Below are 22383 nucleotides of genomic sequence, written 5' to 3'. Positions count from 1 at the left end.
TTAAGGAATGTATCTGAAATGTGTAGCTAGGGACCATAACAGAGAAAGCTCAGACATGAACAAAGGTGCTGCAAGTCCTAGGTGCCTGATGAGAGACATGTGGGGCTGGAGGTAGGGACAAACACTGCCCATGGAGTGTCTGACATAACAGGCTCCTGACTTCCCTACATAATCAGACTCCATTTGGGAAATGTTCGGTTCCAGTTATCATCTGGAAATTACTGTTAACTCTTAATGTCTAAGCAGAAAAATGAAGAAATGTTGAGGAAAAAGAAAGATTTCAGTAATAAAAAACCAGAAGAAAATCTTTTCGGTTTTGAAGGCTCTCTAATTAATCCCCTAGGAAGTGAGCAATCAAGAAAATCATGCCCAGAGGCCTGGCTTGGGCATTGGGCATGCTCGTGGGCCCTCTGGTGCCACGTTCTTGAGCTGCAGAAAGAAGATTGACCTGGCCTCGAGAGAAGTGAAAGTCAGCAGGAAACCTCCAAGTTTCTGAGGGTGTTAGTGGGCTCCACTGAGAGCCGTGACTGAAGAGACCTGGAGGGAATGAGGAGACGAGGTCCTGGTCCCTGTCCCTGTCCCTGGGAGCTGGTGAAGCAGTAAGTCAGATGTAGAGGAATGAAGGCAGTGGGTTAATTAACATTGATAATATACAGCCATGGGCTTGCTTCAGGGACGGTGGATGACACAAGTGATATGCAGCTGTAGCTCATTCCTGCTAAGTAGTTCAATAGCCCTGAGGAGTGTGGGAGAGGTGCTTGGATGGAGGAGGAGCAGTGTGGTCTGGCCTCTGGAGGAAGGGGAAACAGCATGGATGGTAGAATCTGGCCGCAGGTAAAAGCTTTGTTGCAGCCTGATTGTTTGTGCTGTAGCAGTGAGAGGCACTGCTTGCAGGTTGGTAATCAAATGTTCAGGTGACTCTGAAAGCCCTTGATATGTTTCATCGAGCAGGGTGTTCAAGTGCTGAAACCACAGCCTGGGAATGGGGACCCTTCCCCTCACAGGATGCTCAGGGCTCTTCCTGGGAGCAGTGAGATGTGGGGCGTGTGCTGTCAAGTGCAGGACAGTGGCAGGACTTGTCCCAGGCTCTCTGGAGGGGGGGGGGAGGAGGCAACAAGGCATTATGGCTATAAGGAACCGGTGTCTCCTCTCAGGGACCTCGGTGGAAGAGACTGCAGCCATAGTCAAAAGGACAAGGATTTCAGTTTCAGCTGCCAGATTTCAGAGGTGCCAGTGAGGCCGAGGGAAGCATGTCCCTGTCCTCAGGGCAGCTGTGACAAAACTTATCCTAAAAAAGGTGGGACTCCTGCAAGCTGCAGGCCTGGCTTTTGCTCCCAGGCTGGGTGCATCCTGCCCCAGCAAGAGGTACAGGAACCCCCCCATTTTGCCCTTGGCAGCACCATCAGTTCCCATGGGGCTGGGGTGCTGTGGGGGCCCATGGCAGTACTTCCCACAGCAGTGGTGGGTTTTGGGTACTCCCCCTCTGTGGATTCTCCACTTAATATGAGGTGGAGCTTTTTCTCAGGTGGGAGCCCACAGCCAACGGCTCTCCCCTGTTGTACCCACTTTATTTTATAACCAGCCAGTAGGTCGGACCTTGCAGGGGTGGTGAGGGATAAAGCAGGTTCAGAACCTCACTGTTCTCTCCAAAAAAATGCCGTAACTCACTACAGCAAAGTGCCCAGCACCCTGCTGCTGCCCACAAGCTGCTTGCCTGTGTGTAGGTAGGGCTGCATGCCCCCCACGACAGCTCACCAGCCCTTTTGTTGTCACCCCCCCCACCCAGCAAGCTGCTGGCCCATTTCCACTGTGTGTCCTGTGACCGGCCCCCTCAGCATGCCAGTGCCTGGCCCATGAATAGCACCCGGCGCAGGTGCATCGGGGAGCTATGGGGGTGGCACAGGGGGAGATGGGTGTTGGCATTGCCCTGCTGTGCTGGGCGCAGGTGTGAGGGTGTCTGCCCGGGGGGTTTGACCCTGCCAAGGGCTGGCCACAGCCCTGTCCTTCCACGGGGGAATGGGGGCCGCTCCCCAAGGGCAGTAGGGTGTTGTGGGGTACAAGCCTGTGGGTTTTGGTGTGCTACTTTGAGCCAGGGTGGGTTGTTTGCCCCCATACTGTCCTCAAGCCGGAACAAACGGCACCACAGCCACAGGTTGGGGACGTGGGAACCCAGCCCCTGGGGTGCAGGGGAGCCCTGCACCAGTGAGGAAGAGCTCTTCACCAGGTGTAGGCAGGGGTCTGGGGGTGCCTAGGCAGTGCACGGGAGCCGAGAAGTTCTGGGGAGGGTCAGCTGTGCTTGCCCCAGGGCTGTGGGGTTTTACAGCCCTGCCTCATCGAGCCCAGGTCTCTGCCTCGATGGTACTGAAGCCATGTGTGATGAGCTGTGCCTGGTCTCTGCCTGACCTCAGGCTTGGTGGGGCATCAGGTGCCTCCTGTGAGACAAGGTGCCAAAATTCAGCCCCGCAGCTGGGGCAGCCCAGTTCCTGCCTGCTGATGCCCTGTGCTTGAGGTACGGGCACCTGCTGTGGCCACAGCTGGTTCCCTGGGGCTGTGGGTAAAGAGCAGAACTGGGCACGAGTCTCCTGCAGCAGTCAGAGGGGAGCCAGGGACATAGCCCACTGGGGGGCACCTTCCTGGCCCCCTCCCTGGTGTGGTAGGGCGAAGCACAGGGTGCCACAGTGCCAGGCACTGAGCATCCCCATCCCACAGGGAGCAGGTGGCTGAGCATACCTGTGCCCTACATTTTGCATCCCTGCTGGATTTTGGAGATGCTAGAGAGCAGAGGTGAGTGTGTCCCAGTCCTTGGGGCAGCTGTGACAAAGCTCATCCTAAAATATGTGGGAATCCTGGGCTCGTATTCCAAGTTATGTTGCAGTAGTTCTATGGCTGCAAAGTGAAGATGAGGGACAGCAAGAGAATTCCTTCCTGGCACCACCTCTGTGGGAGCAGCCGGACACTTTCAAATTTTCAAATCCCACCCCAAAGCCTAAATAATCTATACCAATGCCCAGTGGTCTACAGCTGCCTTCTCTCCATCTGAAGTTCACTGGGTCGCCTGACTATCTTTCTGTGTTCCCTCTGTTGCTGTGCATTAAATGGGGCCTGCTAACAGCCGCTGTCAGCTCTTTATAACTTTGTTTTGCTCCCTGAGCACTCTGTGATAAAAGTGCTGGTCTTGAGCAGAGTCAGGTATTTAGCCTCTGCTGTCCCAGTTTGAACGGAGATATTAACTATTATAATACAATCAATATATGTTTAAATAAAACCATTCTTTTTAGAGTAATCTCCTGCTACCCAATGAACACTTTAGGTCTTAAAACAACACTTACAGAACTATCAGTGTCTGAAAAGGGACAGAATTCTGACAGAAGCAAGACATTTCCATTGAGCACCCAAGCTAAACTGTTCAAGGATTACAAATGAAGCACACTTAAGAGTTGTTCAGTTCAGAAAAGCAGATTTTATTTTAAACAGCAGCACATACATACAACATTTTCAAAATATACATATTTGAAAACAAGACTGTACTTCATTAACCAACTTGCTGTGGTTTATCAATTGTTACAATTATATTTGCAAACAGGTGGAGTTACTGCATCATAGCCTTCCTGGGAGCTGGATGCTCTTAGGTTTCACTGGTATAATTATGCAATACACTAACAGCCAGTAGTTCATGGGGGAAAAAAAATACCCACAAAACTTGTCTATTTACTGTTACCATCACCTGGAGGCTTCAGCTATCTGATGAAGTATTTTAATTAGAGAAATGTTATATAAAATGTGTGGCAAATGGTGAACTTTATGCACATAATACACAAATTTGAGTAGTTGTATACATTTCTGAATGAAGTTTCCTGAACTAGGCCTAATCCCAACAGAAGCAATATAGCAGCATTTTGGTAAGGGAGGAAGCCAATGTCTCCTAAAACCTTTCCCTTTTATTTAGATACAGAACAAAGATTAAAATAATGAAAAATTGCTTACATTTCTATAGGTTAAAAAAACCTATTGCATTACTATTTCTTTTCTTGTGCTTCACCACAGTTTAACAAGTGTCAGAATATGCTATGTATAAATATCCTAACCCAACCACCATTCATTAATGCACTACAGAAATGTTTTCTATCTACATAAATCTATCTTCTTAAAATATAATTTAAATATAACTTCTTTAATAGAAAAACCAGAACACATCAGAAGATTCAGCTTGCAAGCTAATTTTCGATGCACTAGAACTCCTAATGAAGCTCCTCAAATTATGGCAAATAACTTTGTTTTCTCATTTGGGGTGTGGGAGGCTGTTGAATAAAATGTGCAAACGGGTTAAGAATAAATGGTGATCACTTCACGTCCACTGCCTCGAACTAGGAGAACTCTATCCAGACCTTCTGTCAGAACTTCCAAGAACTCCATGTCTGAAATACCATTAAGTCAAGGAATTTATTCAGAAAGGAAACAAAATAGCCATTAATCTCACAAGAAGCCTGACATGTAATGCAGAAATCAAGTTCAACAATTTGATCAAGGAGTCTTCCCGTTTCCCTTTACTGTCCCATTGCTTAATCCACCTGCTTGGCTCAAGTGGAAGCAAGGCCTAATTTAGGGAAAAGTTCCTAGTTCTGACCTACTCACCTATGGAAAATATAGAGATTTCAGAGTAAGTTCAATACAGGGGAATGCTTTACATCAGTTAAAAAAAATAAACCACTATCAACATTTCTTAAAACTCTGTGGAATCAAAAGTAATTTTCTTAAAGTGAAAGTTACGCTTACCATGATTACTAATACTTATCCCAACAAGTGGACAACTGCACAATCACTAAAAAACCCCTCCCAATTTCAAGAAATACAGAAGCAGTATAACAGAGGATACAGTTTTCATCCCCTTTTCTGTTTTTAGGAGGTCCAGGCATATTCAGGAGAACTAGCTGAGCATGCTGTGATTTATTAAGCACTACTCCATTGAGCTTCACAGCTGTGTGCATTCTTCTTACATTTGACTGATTCCTAGCATGCAAACAAACATCTTTTAGTACTGTCACAATACTTGTGCATTTGAATTATACGTTATGTATTTGAATGTATAAGTTTAATATATATAATGCAGAATAAGCTATTTTCATGGACACCAGTATTTGTACTCATTCAAAAAACATTTGAGAAAATACAATACCTAGGTTTAAAAGATTTTTTTCCTTTGAAAAGAACATCTAACTCTGAAATACAAGCAAATCTAAGTGGACTGCCAAAATGCACAAATCCTCCAATTCTCAGTTATCTTTTATTAAGATGATGCAAAAACTTAATAGAAATTGATTTCTATTTAAATTTAGTCAAAACCACTGAGAATCCAGTTTATTGAATTACACAAAAATGTAACTGGAGTTGTACAAGAAATCCCAAAGGAATTACAGCAATGCAATGCAAAGATTGCAGCATTTATGTTGTACAGTACAGGACTTCCCTCATGCTCCTTTGGAAACGTTACAAGATTATTTTATGTCTGGTTAAGAAAATTTAGAAACAGTATAAAATTTATGAAAAAAATTACTAGTTTCTCATGCCACAGTAGTAAGGCAGTAAGCAATGAACTGCAACTGAGCCTCTGCCTCTATGTTATCAGTATTAACTACTGCTTTGCTTGTAAATTTATGCGCAAAAGGGAAAAATTGCTAGGACTTCAGAGATTTCCTTATTTTAGGAACCACCTTGGATGATTCAGTTCTCTTCCGAACAAAACAAAAGAACAGTTCCCTCACAGTCCCTGAGAAACTGCCATCTGTGTAAAACTAGCCAAGACTGAAAATGAGTCATATGCTGCAGTGCAAAAGAAATATTCAGACTCTACCTAAGCAAGCCCATTTATCCAAAAGATCTGCCGCCCAAAAGTAGATTCTTTACAAGTGAAACGAGTCACTTCAAAGGGAAGCTCAGAAGCACCAGGTGACAGCACATCTCAAGAACGGAGACAGATACCAGCGTGCTGGTATAAGACACTCAGATCACTCTACCCTGGCGCAGTTTTCTTAGCACTGTCACTACTGGTCTCACAGTAAAAGTACAACAGCACCCTGCGCCGCTGGGCTCACACACTGTCCTACAGAGGGAGGACTGGCACATTAGTAGCGGCAGGACATAAAGCATCCTCTGAAATGCCTGATCAAGTCTGGCATCTTCTGAATTCCACTGACAGCAATCAAAATTGCAGCACAAGCCTCAGCACTGTTTCAGCTCAAGTAAACAATGGAAATTAAAGAGATCTCTTTTCCCAGATTTAGGAAGCCAAAATTCATAAAAGGAAACGCACAACTTTGTTCTGCTACTAGAGGTCTCTTCAGGGGACCACACCAACACTTAATCCTAGAATCTTCTAGAAATATGAGGCTACCCTCAGTTTATGTAAGTAAGCATAGAGTTGAGAACAGCAGCCAGATACAGATGATTCATTTAAACACAGGGTACCAAGATGGAGAACGCAGGGAGCATACATACTTGTGTTCTACTAAGCCCCCCCCCCCCTTTTTTTTTTTCTATGAAGGGAATAGCCATTAAGAGGATAGTATCAGGTGTAGCATGTCTCATATTGCATTTTCATCCTTGATTTTGCAGGGACAATTAGGGGGAAGTGGAAGGAAAACAAAAAAAAAAAAAGCATTTGGCCTGAAGTTTAGTAGCCAGTGGAGACCGGACACATCCATTTCAGCTGATTCTCTCTACTCCCCTCCCCACTCCTGGCGTTTTCCTCCAAGACCACAACATTTCCAAAATTGAGTTTATCAGTCCCTCCTGGAGGATTTTCTGTCACAGTGGCCATCTGTCCTAAGAACCAACTGTACAAAAACTATACATGGAACAAAAGAATACGTGAAGCTCAGTTTTTCAGAAGCAGAACAGTGGGTTGAGAAGACCAAAGAACTACGAAGGGAGAAGCAATAGTGTGTAGTTGAAGAGGTGTATAAATGTTGAAGTAGAAACATTGTAAAACTAAAGATAAAATGCAAAGGGAAATAAGGAGGATATAAATTTGTGATGAAGCGGCAAGAACTAAGCACTGAAATAAAGGCTCAAATTAACTAAAGGTATATTGTGTACAACGTGAACCCAGGCTGACTAACTTCATTTAGCCTTCAAGCACTGGAAGAACCGAAATCACACATAGTATACAAAATAAGCTAAATTTTCGTAAGAAACTAAATTTGTTAGACAAATGAAGGTAACAGTGGGCTCTGGAAAAGAAAGCAGAGCAGTCAAGAGTCAGTTCCACCCAAGAACAAAGAGAGATGGAGTGTCATATTTTTGTATGCGGTCATATCCAATATATATCCGACCTTGTGTTATTCCTACACATGCATGGGTTAGTAGAAAGGGAGGCAAGAACTGGCATTTGACAAAGTATGAAAGCTCCCTCTGTAAACAAATTCAGCTTTATTGTTCAAGTATTTATATCGCAATGGGGGCTATTTTTCCAGAACAGAAATGTATTTACTTTTTAATGTAGTTAATTAGAAAACTAAATATTACACTGGTGCAGAGGAGTACTATCAAATTTTATATACTTACAGAAACTAAAATACATGTTACGTGACTTACCTCGACTGGAAAGTTGATAATATTTAGAAGAAAACATTAACAAGTCATGAAGAATATTTTTTCAGTGATAAATGCATCATGACAGTATATAAACAAAGGCACAAAAGAATATACACAGTGCAACTCATGTAACACACATACAACATACAAGACCACAAGAACCAGGGAACAGCCTACATTGCTTAAGTGAAATGAAACTTGGACTTACAGATTTCCCCATTCTCTATGTGGAAGGGAAGCAAATATTCAGGGAAAAAATATTTACACCATCAGGTACATTTTAAATTCAACAATATTAATATACTGTACAGGCACACCAAGTCTGAACTGTAATTTCCACCCCGAACCACGCATAGCAGTTTTGAAATAATAATATCTTAAGTCTGTATCTTGCACAATTCTAAAGTAGTAACAGGAAGTATTTCCAAGATGTTACCCCCCCCCCCAAAATAAATAAATAAAATAAAATAAAAAATTAGCATCTAATGCAGCCCAGAACAAAAACTGTGCTTTAGAGCATGAGCGATATAAATGTTTGTGGTTTGCAGAAGACAAACTGTTTCTAAAGAGCTCAGAGCAAATCCTCAAAACAACTTAGGATGAAGGTGCTGATTCTAATCATACCTTCTAATGCTACTGTCTACGAGCCCTAGATTTAAGATAGATTTCCTTTAGATATTAAAATTTCCCTTGACATTCACAGTTTTGCTTTGGGCATACGCAGAAAATAGTCCAGGCCACGCTTTAACCACATTCTTTCAAAACTTGGAAAAGATGCATGTATGTGCTTGAATCACAACATGCAGAAGCAAACAAGCTGCCACCTTTCTGTCACAGGTTTTGTGTCTACATCAGGCTTGACATAGGTAGTAACTCTTATCTATTAAGTCACCTCTATTTAAGAGAAAGACATTAAAGAATATTTCAACGGGAAACACTAATATAACAAGACATACCTATAAGCACAAATTTTATATTGCTTTTATTTACAGGATGAGGGCCGAATTTCTGTTTCCAAAAAAAAAAAAAAAGAAAAAAAAACAACTCACAAACACTCACACAACCCCCCCCCCCCCCTCAAAAACAAACGAAAACTAACACATAAGCTAAATGTCTTGGAAGAGTCTTATCTGCATCTTTGGTACTCTCTCCACCCCAACAAAACACAGTAAATGAGGCAGGGAAATGATACACAGCAATTTGTTACCCACAGGAAGAGAGAAAAACAGAAGTTACCATTAAGCTTCATTCACAACTTCTAAACTCTACCAGAAAGCAGAGATGTTAAAATGCTTAAATATGGCAGACTAAGCTGTAAACTCAACATTCTTTTGAATGACACTTTACAGCCATTGTTGTTCCACCCAAGTCCATGCTAGTTTCAGAAGAATGGCATCTAAGTGAACTGCATGGAAAAAGCATATTTGTACTCTAAACTTTAAATACACATCTTAATCTCTTAAAAAACAAAACCCAGAACAACAACAAAAAACCCCCACCCCACTACAATACACACAATCAAATACAAAACTCCAAACATCACAGGTATACTTACGGCTTCATGTTGAAAATATCTTTAAAGCCAGACACATTTGAATCTTTGGTTTTATGCTTTTCAGCTACAAATTTTTCTTTAGTCCACGTCATTTGCACTTTTTCTGGCACAGCAGCAGCCACACTTGCTTTGACCACTGGAGCTGAGTGCGAGGCAGTGTTTCTATCATGGATCAGCTGAGCCTGGTGACAAAACAATCAATCACCCCAAGATTCAGCCAAAAAGAGCACTTGTAGATTATATTTCATTAAAATTTTGAAAAGGAATTTCACAGCAGTGGAACAAAGGAAGGCACAGAAAAATTCACCTTACTTTGTGGGCAAATATCAGACTGTTTTGACTTCATCACTAAAGGAAACTGCTTGTTAAAAGGTAGTTATTTGTTTACATTTGCAGGATTATATCTGGGCTGGACATTATTTTTGTCATTAAATAAAAGTGAGGCTGAATCCAGCCAGAGGGTACTTCATTGACACCATGGCTTTTTGCTAGTGAAAAACATGAAAGCCCATGCTCTCATGCTTCATCAGTGACATTACTATTTTCTCAGATACTGTCATGAACACTGACCATTACACATGCCTTTAGCTGAACTACCAGTGTGACTCATGGTCCCAGTAACACAAGGCTGGACCGGCCAAATTGAAGGCTAGCTACATTCCTTTATGCATGCAGGTGCATATCACATAACAAAAGCCAATCAATCTAACCAAGAAGGGGCCCTCTCATCACTTATAATATCAGAAGCTGAAATCATAACTTTAGGAACACAGTACTGTTGTTCCCACTTGTACATGCACTTCTGTGTTCTCCATTTCCCATTCCCCTCACTCCTCTTGAGGAAAGAAAAATATTTAACGTATGTTATTTACTTACTCTCTCTCATAATACCTTGTCCTTACACTTCTGTATTCCCATCAAAAGCAACACAAAGTACCTTAGACTTAAAATCATAAGTGAATTGGTATGGGGGGAGGATTGTTTTTGTGTTTTGGTGTGTTGTTTTCAGGGGGCTGGCATTTGGGAGGGTTTTTTGTTTGTTTGTTTAAGATCTTTAGCAGTTTTGAAGGGTCTTCAGAGACTTGTTACATCATGAGTTGAAGCTCCTGTTCTATTCGGCAACCTCAATTATCACGCTAGTGATGGTCACGTCCCTCCATATACGTGATGACTCAAAAGAAGCAATTTCATTCAGGTCACAACCAAAAGCATTAATAAAATCAAAGCAGATGAGAAAACTACTTTCTATCTCTGAACAGCAATTCCCCTAGTGGTTCACAAACTGCAGTTGCAGCTGTTCGTAAATGCTTAAGTTTCTGTATTTCTCCTAATTTCTCCAAGTCCCTGTTCTTGTAGATTCCCAAAACCTAGAGCTCAATTCTGAGGCTCACGTAACTATCTATTTGTTTGATGGCCTTCGTATCTCCATAGAAGATTAAACAAGTCAAGACCATGAATCAGAAGTTACCATGAATACAGTTCTATCCTGAGAATGGAAAAAGCTTACAAATACATGCAGATAGCATACGTGCCATATGGCAGTATCCAACGAGCTAAAATTTTGAAATAACCACTGTAAGATGAGTCCAATACAACTGTGCTTCAGTGAAAGACAGTTTGCCATTTTTAGAAAGACAGTGAGCCAAGAGAAAAAATGGACCTATAGCACACATTCATGATAATGCAAAGACAACAAAAGCACATTTTTGTTAGTGCTGTTTTGATACTAAATTAATTATATGGAACACAACATGTTCTTCTCACACTTCATGAGGAAAGAGAAACACAAAGGTATTACAGCATTTCTACAAACTAGGCTACACATCTTTAGATATGAGCAACACTTCAAGTGTACACTAAAGCCATTAATCACATTAGTCCATTTTCTTTGCAACTCACCACTAAGAAAATACTAATGACATTTATGGGTTAATAATGGCTTGTGAATGAGCATAGACGTCCCCCTAGTGTATCTATATGGTCTCCGAAAAGCTTCAGTACTTCAATAAAGGAATAATAAAGGAAGGCAATGCTTTGTGAAAGCATGAAATATGCTTATTAATGAAACACACGCTATTAAGACTTTAAAAGATAGGAGGCAGAGAAATATCCTTGCTTCTGGCTCTTAAGTAAAACAGGCATTCTCAGAAACACAAGTGTTTCTTCTATGGAAAATAGGTGTGAGAAAAATAGGATGTTAATTCCTGTCACAGAAGCATCATCCAGAGGAAAAAATATAGAGTAAGATAACGAATTTACAGTAAAAATTAAAATCTTTGAAGAACTATTCTGTAACAATGAATGATCAAGTTGTTCATTTGTAGTTCAGTTTGCAATAGTGGCACTCCAAGTGTTGCAATGGGAAAGTATATCTAGTCAGTACTACGTCCAACTACCTCCTCCTCTCGATAATCATTAGTCAGCAGTGCCTGCGCATCTTGGCCAATGGACTGTGGACTGGAGTAGCTTTTTCTTCTGATTGAGCCTCGAGACTCATCAGTGATGCTCTGAATCTGAGACAAAAATGTTACCGAGGACAAAAAAACCACAACAGTCTACAGAAAAAAGCAGATGATCATATCATTCAAAATAAAAGTTGTCTTCATTTAAATACATGAGATTCGGTATCACAGCTTGTTATAAACTTGCTTTATTTTCACAAACGTCACTTGTTTATATATACTATGGGGTGCTGTTTTGGATGTTTAGCAGTTGGTTACTGCTTTTTACAGAGACTTGTGAAAACATGAGATGAATTTAATCCTTTAGTCTATATGGGAACTTCTAATATTCCCCTGTTTGTGAGGGTCACATCCCATCATATACATGATGATTCAGATGAATTTATTTTATTCTGTTACAATCAATAGCATAAAAAAAATTCAAGCAGATGAGAAAGCTGCTTTCCATCTCTAAGCACCAATTTATTTCCCAGTGATGTACAAAGTATAATTGTGCGCCTCGCCTACATGCACCCACATTTCTGCCAATCTTACCTAACAGCAGCACTGGTGCTGCGCAACCCAACATAAAACAGCGGTGGGATGGATGCTGCCTTCTCCCTGCACAACCCAGCACAAAAGAGCAGTGGGATGGGTGGCTGCCTTCCCACAGGTCCAACAATACCAGTGCCCAGCCCAACAGTTATTACTCAGGACTAGCCACAGAAGGAAGCCAATGAACACCAGGAAGGGCAGCAAGGAAGTGAACAAAGCTCTACGTTTTGTTTCTGCAGCTCTATTGTCAAAGTCAAATAAATAAATGTTTGGCAGTTGCACCCAAGTTGCTTCGCATGCATGTGTTATATTTACACTTGAATGGAAGCAAATCAACCAGCTTTCTCAAAAAAGGAAACAAAAATCTGTTGAGTTCTTTTGCCTCAGTTCCACAAGAAAAACCAGGCGCAAGATCAAATAAAGTTCCATTTTAAAAAACTGACAGAAAACGGGAGGGTAAGGGTGATTCCTCAGGGATAAGAGCATGCCTACAAGGGAAACAGCAAAAGAATGCTGTACAAAACCAAATTTTCCCCTTCAGGAAGGTCAGAGCCTGGTTTGAAGAGGTACAAGCATGAAAGTGAAGTTAAAAAAACTGATCTTCATGGTAACAAACACCATTCAAAGCTGGAATATCAGGTTTATATTTGAATGGCTGGAGACAGATAATGAGAATAAAAGCAATGCTGATTTGAACTAGCGATACTAATGAGAAAAATACTTTGGAGGTCATCATAAAACTGGAGGGGATGGCTTGGCTCATTTAAGAGAAGACGACCTGTCACACTGAGTGCATATATTCAACTTGCAGCTCCAGAGGAAGTGAAAGCATAGCTAGACATTTTCTGATGGAAGTATAAGATAACAAGGTAGATTAAGATACTGAAATCGTAAACAACAGATGGATATGGCATTTATTCTTGGACAAGGCAGGAAGTACGTACTAGATGTTCTTGAAATTAGCAAGGATTTTACTTAAGACCATGAAATAAATTCAGTGGTATTTTGAACATCTCAGGTTTTACCTTGCATGATACAAAGGAAAAAACTGAAGCTATAATGGTGATGGCTACGTTCAGGTAAGAGTGAGTAATTAAAAAAAAAACAACAAACAAGAAAACAAACGAAAACTATTAAAAAAAACAAAACCAGGGGTGGGGTAGGAAGAAATTAAAATTTGCAAGCAAACAGCACTCTGAAGCAGTGCAGATTTAGACCAACTCACAGAGCTGAGAAGAAATTATTCTGTCTCCACTACAATTTACATGCTATAGACTACAGAGCCTTAGGTCCTTGGGCTACTGGTAAAGCATTCATGAGAAAGTTAAATCCTTAAAAACCTGCCATAGATTAAGCCACACAAAATCCACTGGAAAAATACCAGTGTTCAATAACAAAATGTGGAAAAAACCTTAAAAACACTGAGTAAGGAGTACAGAAGAGCTTGTTTTACTGAAAAGGTGTTAGGCAGGCTCAGATCAAAAGAGAACTACTGTAACACACATTGGAAGAAAGGATTTACAGCAGCACAGTGCTGCAGCAATATAAGGCATCTTTAGGAGCTTTAAAAAAATCCTGCAAAACAGAAATAAGAATAAATAAGGAGAGATAAAAAAACCAAAAGCCTGCATGGACTTGTAGGATTAACACGAGAAAAATTTAGGCATAAAAAGTGTTACAATTATCAGTAGAGAAAAAAAGCCATAATAAAAAATTCTAGTTATTTTACAAATGACCAGTTAAACGTAGTAGAGATCTCTTACTTGGCATGGGAGGGAAATCACTGTAAGCGATAGCAAAGCCAAAGCATTCAGTATCTTTTACATCACTAAGAAGTGTTGATAATAACGGGACAGTTAACCAGGTAAATGAGGGGGTAGAAGCACAAGCCAAAAGAGAAACAAAAAAAAATTTTGAAGTTACAAATATTCATGAAAATACAGTTGCGTGAAGCTTGTCACTACAACGTGCAAAATACCACCAGGGACTAGTAAGGGTAGGGGAGCAGCGCACACAGCTTTCCCACTGGATAGCATAGCTTTATAGGTTAGTTGGCTCCAGAAACAATAATTAGTTGATACATAAACCATTCAGAATAACGCAGAAACTAAAAAACAGTTGTTGTGAATTGAATAAGAACAAGTCAAATCTCATCAGCCCAGCTGAGTAACCATCAACGTTAGCTACTGATGTATATCAGGTTTTGAAATGCTCTGGATATAGTCCACACTGATGCTCAAATGCTTTGCTAGTAAATACTTGCACTAATCTTAACAAGAACAGGAAAACTCTAAACACCTGTTCAAATAAAAAAGGATTTTCTTTTTCCCCCACATTATTATAACCTTGCACGTGAAACCTGCTGTAGAGAAACTAACACAGAATGCAGTTATAGAAGATTTTGACTAGTTAGAAAAAATTGATTAGAAGCCACAGACAAGAAACGCTACTTTCTGATTTTTCACAGAACATCTCTGCCAAGCCAAAGTTCCTACCTCTCTTTCCCTTTCATTCTTTGATAGCTGCATCTGCTTTAGCATCTGAGATCGCTGTTCCATCATAAGTGTCTTCTCATATGTGAACGCAGAAATATCATTTTCAAACTGCAAAAGACATTGGCATTAGAAATATCAGAAGAAAAGTACTACTCAGAAGAACAACATTGAGCTAGTGTACCACCTTCATTCCTGCATTCATTCAGTCTTGGACATATTTACAGCATTAGAGAAATCCCAAGCATATAACCCATGAATTCTGTCTGTCCTCATTCTTAAAATTCATCTCCAAACAGCAAATCTCATACAATGAACTATCCTACTATACCAACATCAATGTGATTTTTATCTTTATCTAAATGTGAGGTACTCGGGACCGACTTTCCATCGTTCTGTTCCGACTAAGCTGCAGAAGTGAGAAAGGGTTGAAAGCGCTTATTTAAAACGGGTCTGCATCGCTGCCTCCTGAGCATGTGTGCATACTTGTTTGCTCAAAAAATGTCTAGAGCCACAAAATAACACATTGCCCTTTCACCAGTGAGAAAGGTTCAGCAACAGGAGCATTTATGAAGAAACTCCAACATATATTCTCACATCAGCACTAAGCTAAAATAAAACATAAAAAACTATAGCAGTCATCTGTGCTGTCACTGACTCTTAACATGTCTCTGATCTTTTGGAAGAATCTCAGGGTTAAATATGACCTGCATAAGAATTCATTGTGCTTCCTATACTGTCTTCTGCTCAAAACCCAACCAAGGCTGAGCCTTTTTTTAATGGTACTCTGTCTTCTTTCACCTGCACATGCCACAGGATTTAGTCTTTTACATTCAGTACTCTAAGCAAACAAAAACAAAATTAAATGAAAGGATTTCTCTTACTTCCTAGTTCAAAATACTAACCAATTTTTTTGTAAGTAATTTTTTTCATAATTTAAATGATTCCATAAAGTTTGCTTTACGCCTGAATAGCATGATAAATCTTTTTGAGAGGTTGTGTTCATTCCAGGAACTGGTGGTAGGATTTTCTTTTGAACCAGCTGACTCACCTTCTTCAACACACTTCAAAATGAGTTTAAAAGGTGGTGGGTTTTTGGTTTTGCTTTGGCTGGGGGAGTTTCATGGGGTTTTTCTGTCTTACTTTGGACACTATGCTAGTCACCTTTGAGTCCTGAAGTTCTTCCTTAGCTGCCAAACAAAGCGGGTCTAGACAGAATATGGCTTTAGCCCTTTTCTTCAGCAGTTTATGACCAGTATTTAAAAAAGGAAAAAAATTACAAAATTAATTTTCTCAATAATTGACTTGGGAACTTGTAGCTATATGTTGCTATCTTGTTCTCCAGTGCCAAAGAAGTTGGCAACACCAAAAAACAACTGACATACTCTCATGGGGGCCTGGAGATTCCTTATTTTGGAGAGATAATCACACAGCAGCTGGAGACTGACTTGTTCATCCTTGCTCATGCTGGATGCCATGGCTTATTAGATTAAGCACATTCAGCCTTCCATTTCACTGCCTGCTAAAATTCCAAGTTTTTTCCTACCTGAATGAACTATCCCTATGGACTAGTCCTCGCAAATAAAGCAGGCATTAATACACCAAAATGGCTCAACTCTACTTGACAAAACTATTAAGCTCACTACCACATACACTAGCACTGTGACATCGTAAGATAACATTGCTTTAAAAAACTTCTTGTTCTTGGTGGGCCCGCAGTCTTTCCCTTTGCACGTTTGGGCTAACATCTCTTAGTTTCAAAAACGTTAAGTCCATTTTCCAAATTTAGTCTCAATTGCATCTAAAAAAACCCGAAAACCATGCAGTAACATACCATTTCAACAACTTCTACTTCAGCATTCAGTCTAAGATGATATAAGAACATCTGAAGGTCCTTCTTCATTTGAATGCTATTATCATCCATTTGAGCCACAGTAAAGATACGCATTTTGCATTTTCTCCAAACCTATCAAAAAGACACATTATAAAAATTTGTAACACAATTGATTGCTATCACCATGAGTAACTCCATCAAGGTGAAAGGGTGTTTCATTAGAAACTCATAGAAGTATTCATTGTTAGAAAATGAAATCCCAGGCGTTTTCTGTTGTCCTTGCCTTGTGCTGTCGAAGGAGAAAAGGCAGTAACATCAGCATACCGCCATCATGGACAATCCACCACACATCTATGTTTCCTTCAGTAAATCGTTCTTGATTTGTTGGAAATAAGTCAATGTTTTTAGCCACCAACAGTGCTTGCTGAGCTGCTGTTGTTTCTCGTACAGTGTCTGCAAGGGAAAGCAAGACATCTGATCAAGAACTTCTAGTTACCATTCACAGCTTTTCTTCTACATTCAAAAGCTTAAATCTTCCCAGATTCTGCTGAGGAAAAAGAGGAACATCTTTGCTTTAGTGACTGCCCTGCTTAGGAGAAGAACAAGAGAAGCTATGGCTGAAGAGACCCAGGGCTAAGAAAACCCACCCCACATGAAATACTCAATTGTCCACTGGATGTTCAGCATCACATTTCCTCCACATTGCAAATACAGTAGTTACATAGTGGTATTACAAATGCATAGGAGAAAGACTATAAACACATACCAACAAAATTTTTCCATGAGAAACGATTTTCTGTCTGCTTCCATGACTGTGGCCATGCCATCAGGACTGTGTTGTGCTTCATCCCTCCTAGACCCGCTGACTGAATCAAATAGGATATTCCATCTCTGAAATTAGGAGACACCACAATCTGGCAAAATCCTTTAGTCTTTTCTACTCCCATTAAGGATTTAACGTTCTGCAAATGGAAGAAGATCACACACAGGGAAATGCAGTCATCAGCACGGTAATAATCACTATGAGGAGTAACAGCACTAAGTAACAGCAAAACAGGAGCTACAATGTACAACCAACAAATCGGTAATTCCAAAAGAGCAAACATGATTCTACGACAACTAACACCCAAAACAACCACCTCCCCAAAAGACACCACACAGGTTTTTCATTACTTTAATTATTCAGTCTTTTATTTCTAAGGAAGAATGAACAAGATATGAGTTTAACCACATTGACAAAGATAGATAAAGTAACACTGCTTCAGGAAAAGTCAAAACTGCTGATTGACAAAACACCGTATGTTTGGAATGACAAGTCCTTTCTTTTGGAGTTGGAAGGGTTTGGAAAAATGGGATGCCAAGGACTTCAGCAGATGAGGCCACCAAAGCTCCTTAAACAAATTTGACATTAAGAGGCTGACATTGTATTTATCGGCTCCCAACATGGAAATATATACGTGCAGGAGACAATTGGAATAACTGGCTGAATAATGACAAGATAAACAGACTACATTTAATCTCCCACACCTCTTTAATTTCAACATGGCTCCCTTTCATTTAACAACAAACACACAGATGCATAATTTATTTATTGCATAAGTAATTTAGAAGTAGTATTCAAAATGGTACAAGGTCAGCTAGGGAACATCAGCTTTGGCATTTACTAGGTTTTGATGGCATGACTTTAAAAATCCCATCAGTATCAATGACTTGTGCAGGAGATCAGCATGGTTTCAGAAGGAAGAGCTAGCACATCAAAATTTGCAATTTTGGAAGCTCCAAAATTCCTATCAAAACCAACAGATTTGACCACAGAACACTTGGCACTGGCTCAGTGTGGCTTCACATCAGAAATTCTGTTCAGTAGAGAAAGAAAATCTTCAGAGAATTTGGTAGCAGAGCTAACAACTATGTGCAAACAATATCTGTGAGGGTGTATCAGTTTAATAAGATGCTTTTTTCTTGTAAAATACAGGAGAAAACTTCATTTCCTACAAATATTCTAGAAACATTTTCTAGTCCAGATTTTCCAAAACCAGCGAGGCCTCCAGATGCTCAAACCTCTAAAATTCATCTTCATTTCTACTTTAAAAGCAATAGTTGCCTCACTCTTAACACCAGGTCTGACTGCCTAGAGAACCTAGGAATTAGGTCTCCCTTAAATTCACTTCTGTTCCATCTCTGGAAAATATAGTTGACTTCAAGTTAAGCCAGCTGTAGGTAACATTTCATATTCTCATGGGTAAACAGTTTCTGTCCAAAGGTTTTCTTCATTTTATTTCAAGAGGCTTGGTTGTATTCTCTATCTTGTTTTCTACTCACACTTGCTGATAACAACAGCTTATTAACAATTACTTCCAAACACACCGTTGCTACACTTTTCCACCACGTTTTCAAACTAATTGGTCTCTTGGAGCCTTTTCATGTGCTATCAGCTAGGCCATCTGAATTCATACTTTGTTATTTCAAAAAACACTACGGACAGGTCTGAATACCAAAAGGGAGAAAAAAAGAAAAGCTGGCAGAAAAAGGGCAGTTAGCTTTGTTAAGTCCATTTCCATATTTCAAATGCTCACCTATTTTAGAGATATCAAATTTGAATAAATCACAGGTGTGTTTATATAGCTTTTAAGATTATTTGGATCAGAACAGTAGACATTTCAACTAATACTCTTTTCAATAACACTGAAGACATTAACCATTTTTGGACGATCTAGTGGCAATCAGAGACTACTTTTGGAGTAGGCTTTGTAGTATTTTCTAAAGGCATTAGATTTTTTAATGGTATTCAATAAACTACATGAAACATGATATATTCTAAAAATGTTTCCCCACTCTGTAAAATTTGGAGAGTTTGTGGAGGTAAGCAAATACAGTTACCTGTACCAAGTTACCCCAATAATGGATTAAACAAAGAAGCACACGATTTAAGACCAAATAAAAAGGTAAAACTTGCTTTGCATTAAAAGTGCAAGCTGTACAAACAACGGATCTTCAGCAGCTCAGTCTATTAACTTCTCTTTTTCCTTCACGGGACAATTTAAAATTAAGTTCAGGTATTTTCAAGGGCTTCCCACAAAAATGTCTATATATTTCCAATCAGGTAGCACAGCCAAATACTGACAAGTTGTCAGGGAAGGAGAGGGGCAAGGCAAGGGAAGAAACATTCAAATTAAGTTCACTTTTGTTTGTAGCACAGTTAGATGTCACCTTAAATTACATGGCAACTTACTATTTTTTCCTACCTCATCCTACCTTCTCTAGAGATACGGCAAAAATAGGAAAGAAAAGAAAATAGAAAGAAAGTAAAGGATCTCAAGAAGGATGTTGAGTTCTGGTGAAGACTGCTCCTAATCCTAGCTCTGCTACATATTTCTATATCAATGTAGAAAATAATACCCTGTATACATCCAGAGAATGAAATTATATCAAACACATCTGCATTTGTTAGATAAATGTTAATTTTTTTGCTAAATAAAACTGGTTTCTTTATAGGGTGACTTGCTAAAAATCTATTACTTTTTCCCCCCCCCCCCCACGAACATGATCTGATTCTGAGCCAAGGGCTCTCAACATAAAAGAAAATAAAAAGCTAAGAAGTATCAGCCTTGTCTCATCCTATTGGGAAATTTTATAAAGTGTTTTGCTACACACACCAACCTGTTCTCTATATTTAATCATTGACTGTGCTGATAGAAAAAAATTGACATTTTATTCAATACTTTACAGCAGTCTGTTCTAATTCAAGATGAGTTATCCAGATCCAACATTTAAGTACTAGTTGAAGTTACAAGTGTTTATAAGCTTTTACACACCTCTTCAGCTTTCTGAGTTTCTGTACATTTATCCAAGAAGATTCCCTGAAGCACAGAGCCCACAATAGTCAGCCCTTTACCAGCCTTCAACTGAGAGGTGAAAGAAAGCAATCTAGGATGTTTCACCAACTGCTCGCTATCCAAGTTTAACAAGACCAAAAGTTGAGGTCTGCAAAAAACAAAAAATAATTTACAATTAATAAAATGCAGATTAAGTGGTTAATTCAATGGAAAACATTCAACTATGAAGCAATGAAGTCATCATTTAACAAAGCAACAACACATCAAATATAGAATATGTACCCACCATACCATCATTCTGAAAAGCTACCTTAAAGAATTGTTTTACCAAGAAAGTTACTGAATTAAAAAATTTTTGCCCTTCCAAGGTCCTCTTACTGCAACCTGCTGTTCGAAATAGTTTAACATTGAATGTATGCCAGATTGTTTATAGCTCCATCCAGTTGGATTTTTAAGATCTCCAGGGACAGAATTATCACCTCTAGATAATCTCTTCAATGCTTAATTACCATCATCTCAAAAGTGGTGGGATTTTTTTCTTTCTCCATTTTACCATGTTCTCTCAGTCTTTTACCATACACTGCTGTAAACAGTCCAACTCTATCTTCTCATTGACCTTTTAGGTATTGGATAATTACTAGTTAGTTATACCAGCTCTTAGGCTCCTCTTAAGGCTCCTCAAAGCTGAATAAGCACAGCTCCCTCAGCTTCTCCCCACAGGAGATATGCTCCTGTGGCCCAACCATCGTCTTGATGGTCCTCTGCAGAGCTCACTCCAGTTTATCAATGTCTTTCCTACACTAGGGTGCCTAAAACTCATGAAATATTCTAGATTGAGTCTAATGAGCGCTGAGCAAAGAGGAATATTATTTCCCAGTATATTTATTTCTCAATGGACTAGCTATATTCCTGTTGACGTAGCCCAACACACGTCACTGCCAAGGCACACTGCTGGCTTACCATCTACTGGGAACCACAGAGCCTATTCACCAGAGCAGGTTCCCAGCCTTGTACCATTGCACTGGACAAGCCTGTCCCAGGTACTGGACTTCCCACATATCCTTCTGGATTTTCATGATCTTGTCAACCCATTCCTCTACCTGCATAGGTCCTTCCAAAAGGACAGTCACAGCTTTAACCGTACTGACAGCGCTCCAAGTTCAGTTTCAACTGCACACTTGAGGATGCATTCTGTTGCCTTTAATCAATATCCAATCTGCTTACTTTCTCCAAACCAACATTTTATAATTTCCCTGTCATTACTACAAATTCAAAAGAATGACAAAGAGCTGGGAGCGTTACTTCCTCCTTCAAAACCAGCGTGGTTTAAGATACAAGAAGAAGGTCCAGTTCTAGGAAATACGTTGACACAACAGAAGGGTAACTCATCTGGAACCGAAGCAACATTAGACATTTCACAGGAAAGCTCTTTGTCAGATACTACATCGATGCCTCCGAGATGCCAGTTCAGACACAGGTAAAAGCACTGGCTCATGTTTTCCATAACTACCTATGTGCATCAGTCCCATTGACAAATGGTAAAATAATGCCATTATACTGACGGGCAACAGCACATGGTATGTGTATGCACCCAGGGGTACTATCACAGAGCAGCAATTACAATTAAAGTATCACATTTGGCAACAATCTCATTTTTGTGCATTCAACTGATCAGAGTTCTGATTTGAATTACACTTATCATAAGTGACAGTGTGCAAACATCCTTTCATTTTAAATACTAGGTAATTTTTTTGTGTTGGCTTTGAGAAAGTTGATACATTAACAAGTAAAAAGATTATATTGCAAAAATAGTTGTGGACATCTAACCCCATTACATATGAATGGACAGCCAACATAAGATTTTTGTTTTAATGATATCTAAGCAATTTAGAAAGTGCTACTATTAAATGAAGATATATAGATAGATATAGATATATATATATATAAAAGATTGCCACAAAAAATTAATTTAAACAAATAATGGATCCTCTGTAAACAATCTATTTCAGATGGAACATATATAAAAGCAAAAAACCCCAAACCACCCACTTATGGAATTGCAGCATTTCTCCTATAGAGA

At 39.8% G+C, this 22383-nt stretch overlaps 1 protein-coding gene across 7 annotated transcripts in view; it reads right to left on the bottom strand.

Moving 5' to 3' along the window:
• Positions 1 to 3437: 3437 nt before the first annotated feature.
• Positions 3438 to 22383, bottom strand: part of LOC102057384 (solute carrier family 12 member 7) — a 77482-nt gene continuing 58536 nt past the window's right edge. For 4 of the 7 annotated variants that reach the window (XM_055707221.1, XM_055707224.1, XM_055707222.1 and 1 more), the window contains 9 exons: positions 20283 to 20451; positions 17234 to 17429; positions 16751 to 16920; positions 16468 to 16599; positions 14637 to 14744; positions 11542 to 11658; positions 9146 to 9327; positions 4874 to 5007; positions 3438 to 4415 (listed from right to left, as the gene is read on the bottom strand). In XM_055707221.1, coding sequence (XP_055563196.1) covers positions 4324 to 4415; positions 4874 to 5007; positions 9146 to 9327; positions 11542 to 11658; positions 14637 to 14744; positions 16468 to 16599; positions 16751 to 16920; positions 17234 to 17429; positions 20283 to 20451 — 1300 coding nt within the window. In that variant the 3' untranslated portion in view covers positions 3438 to 4323. Of the gene's footprint in view, positions 4416 to 4873; positions 5008 to 6559; positions 7814 to 9145; positions 9328 to 11541; positions 11659 to 14636; positions 14745 to 16467; positions 16600 to 16750; positions 16921 to 17233; positions 17430 to 20282; positions 20452 to 22383 lie in introns of those variants that run through there. The other 3 variants (XM_055707225.1, XM_055707223.1, XM_055707226.1) reach the window with 3 other exon arrangements.

Source organism: Falco cherrug, chromosome 4 (assembly GCF_023634085.1).
Source record: "Falco cherrug isolate bFalChe1 chromosome 4, bFalChe1.pri, whole genome shotgun sequence".
Lineage (NCBI taxonomy): Eukaryota > Metazoa > Chordata > Aves > Falconiformes > Falconidae > Falco > Falco cherrug.
This window is presented reverse-complemented; position numbering and strand designations above follow the sequence as displayed.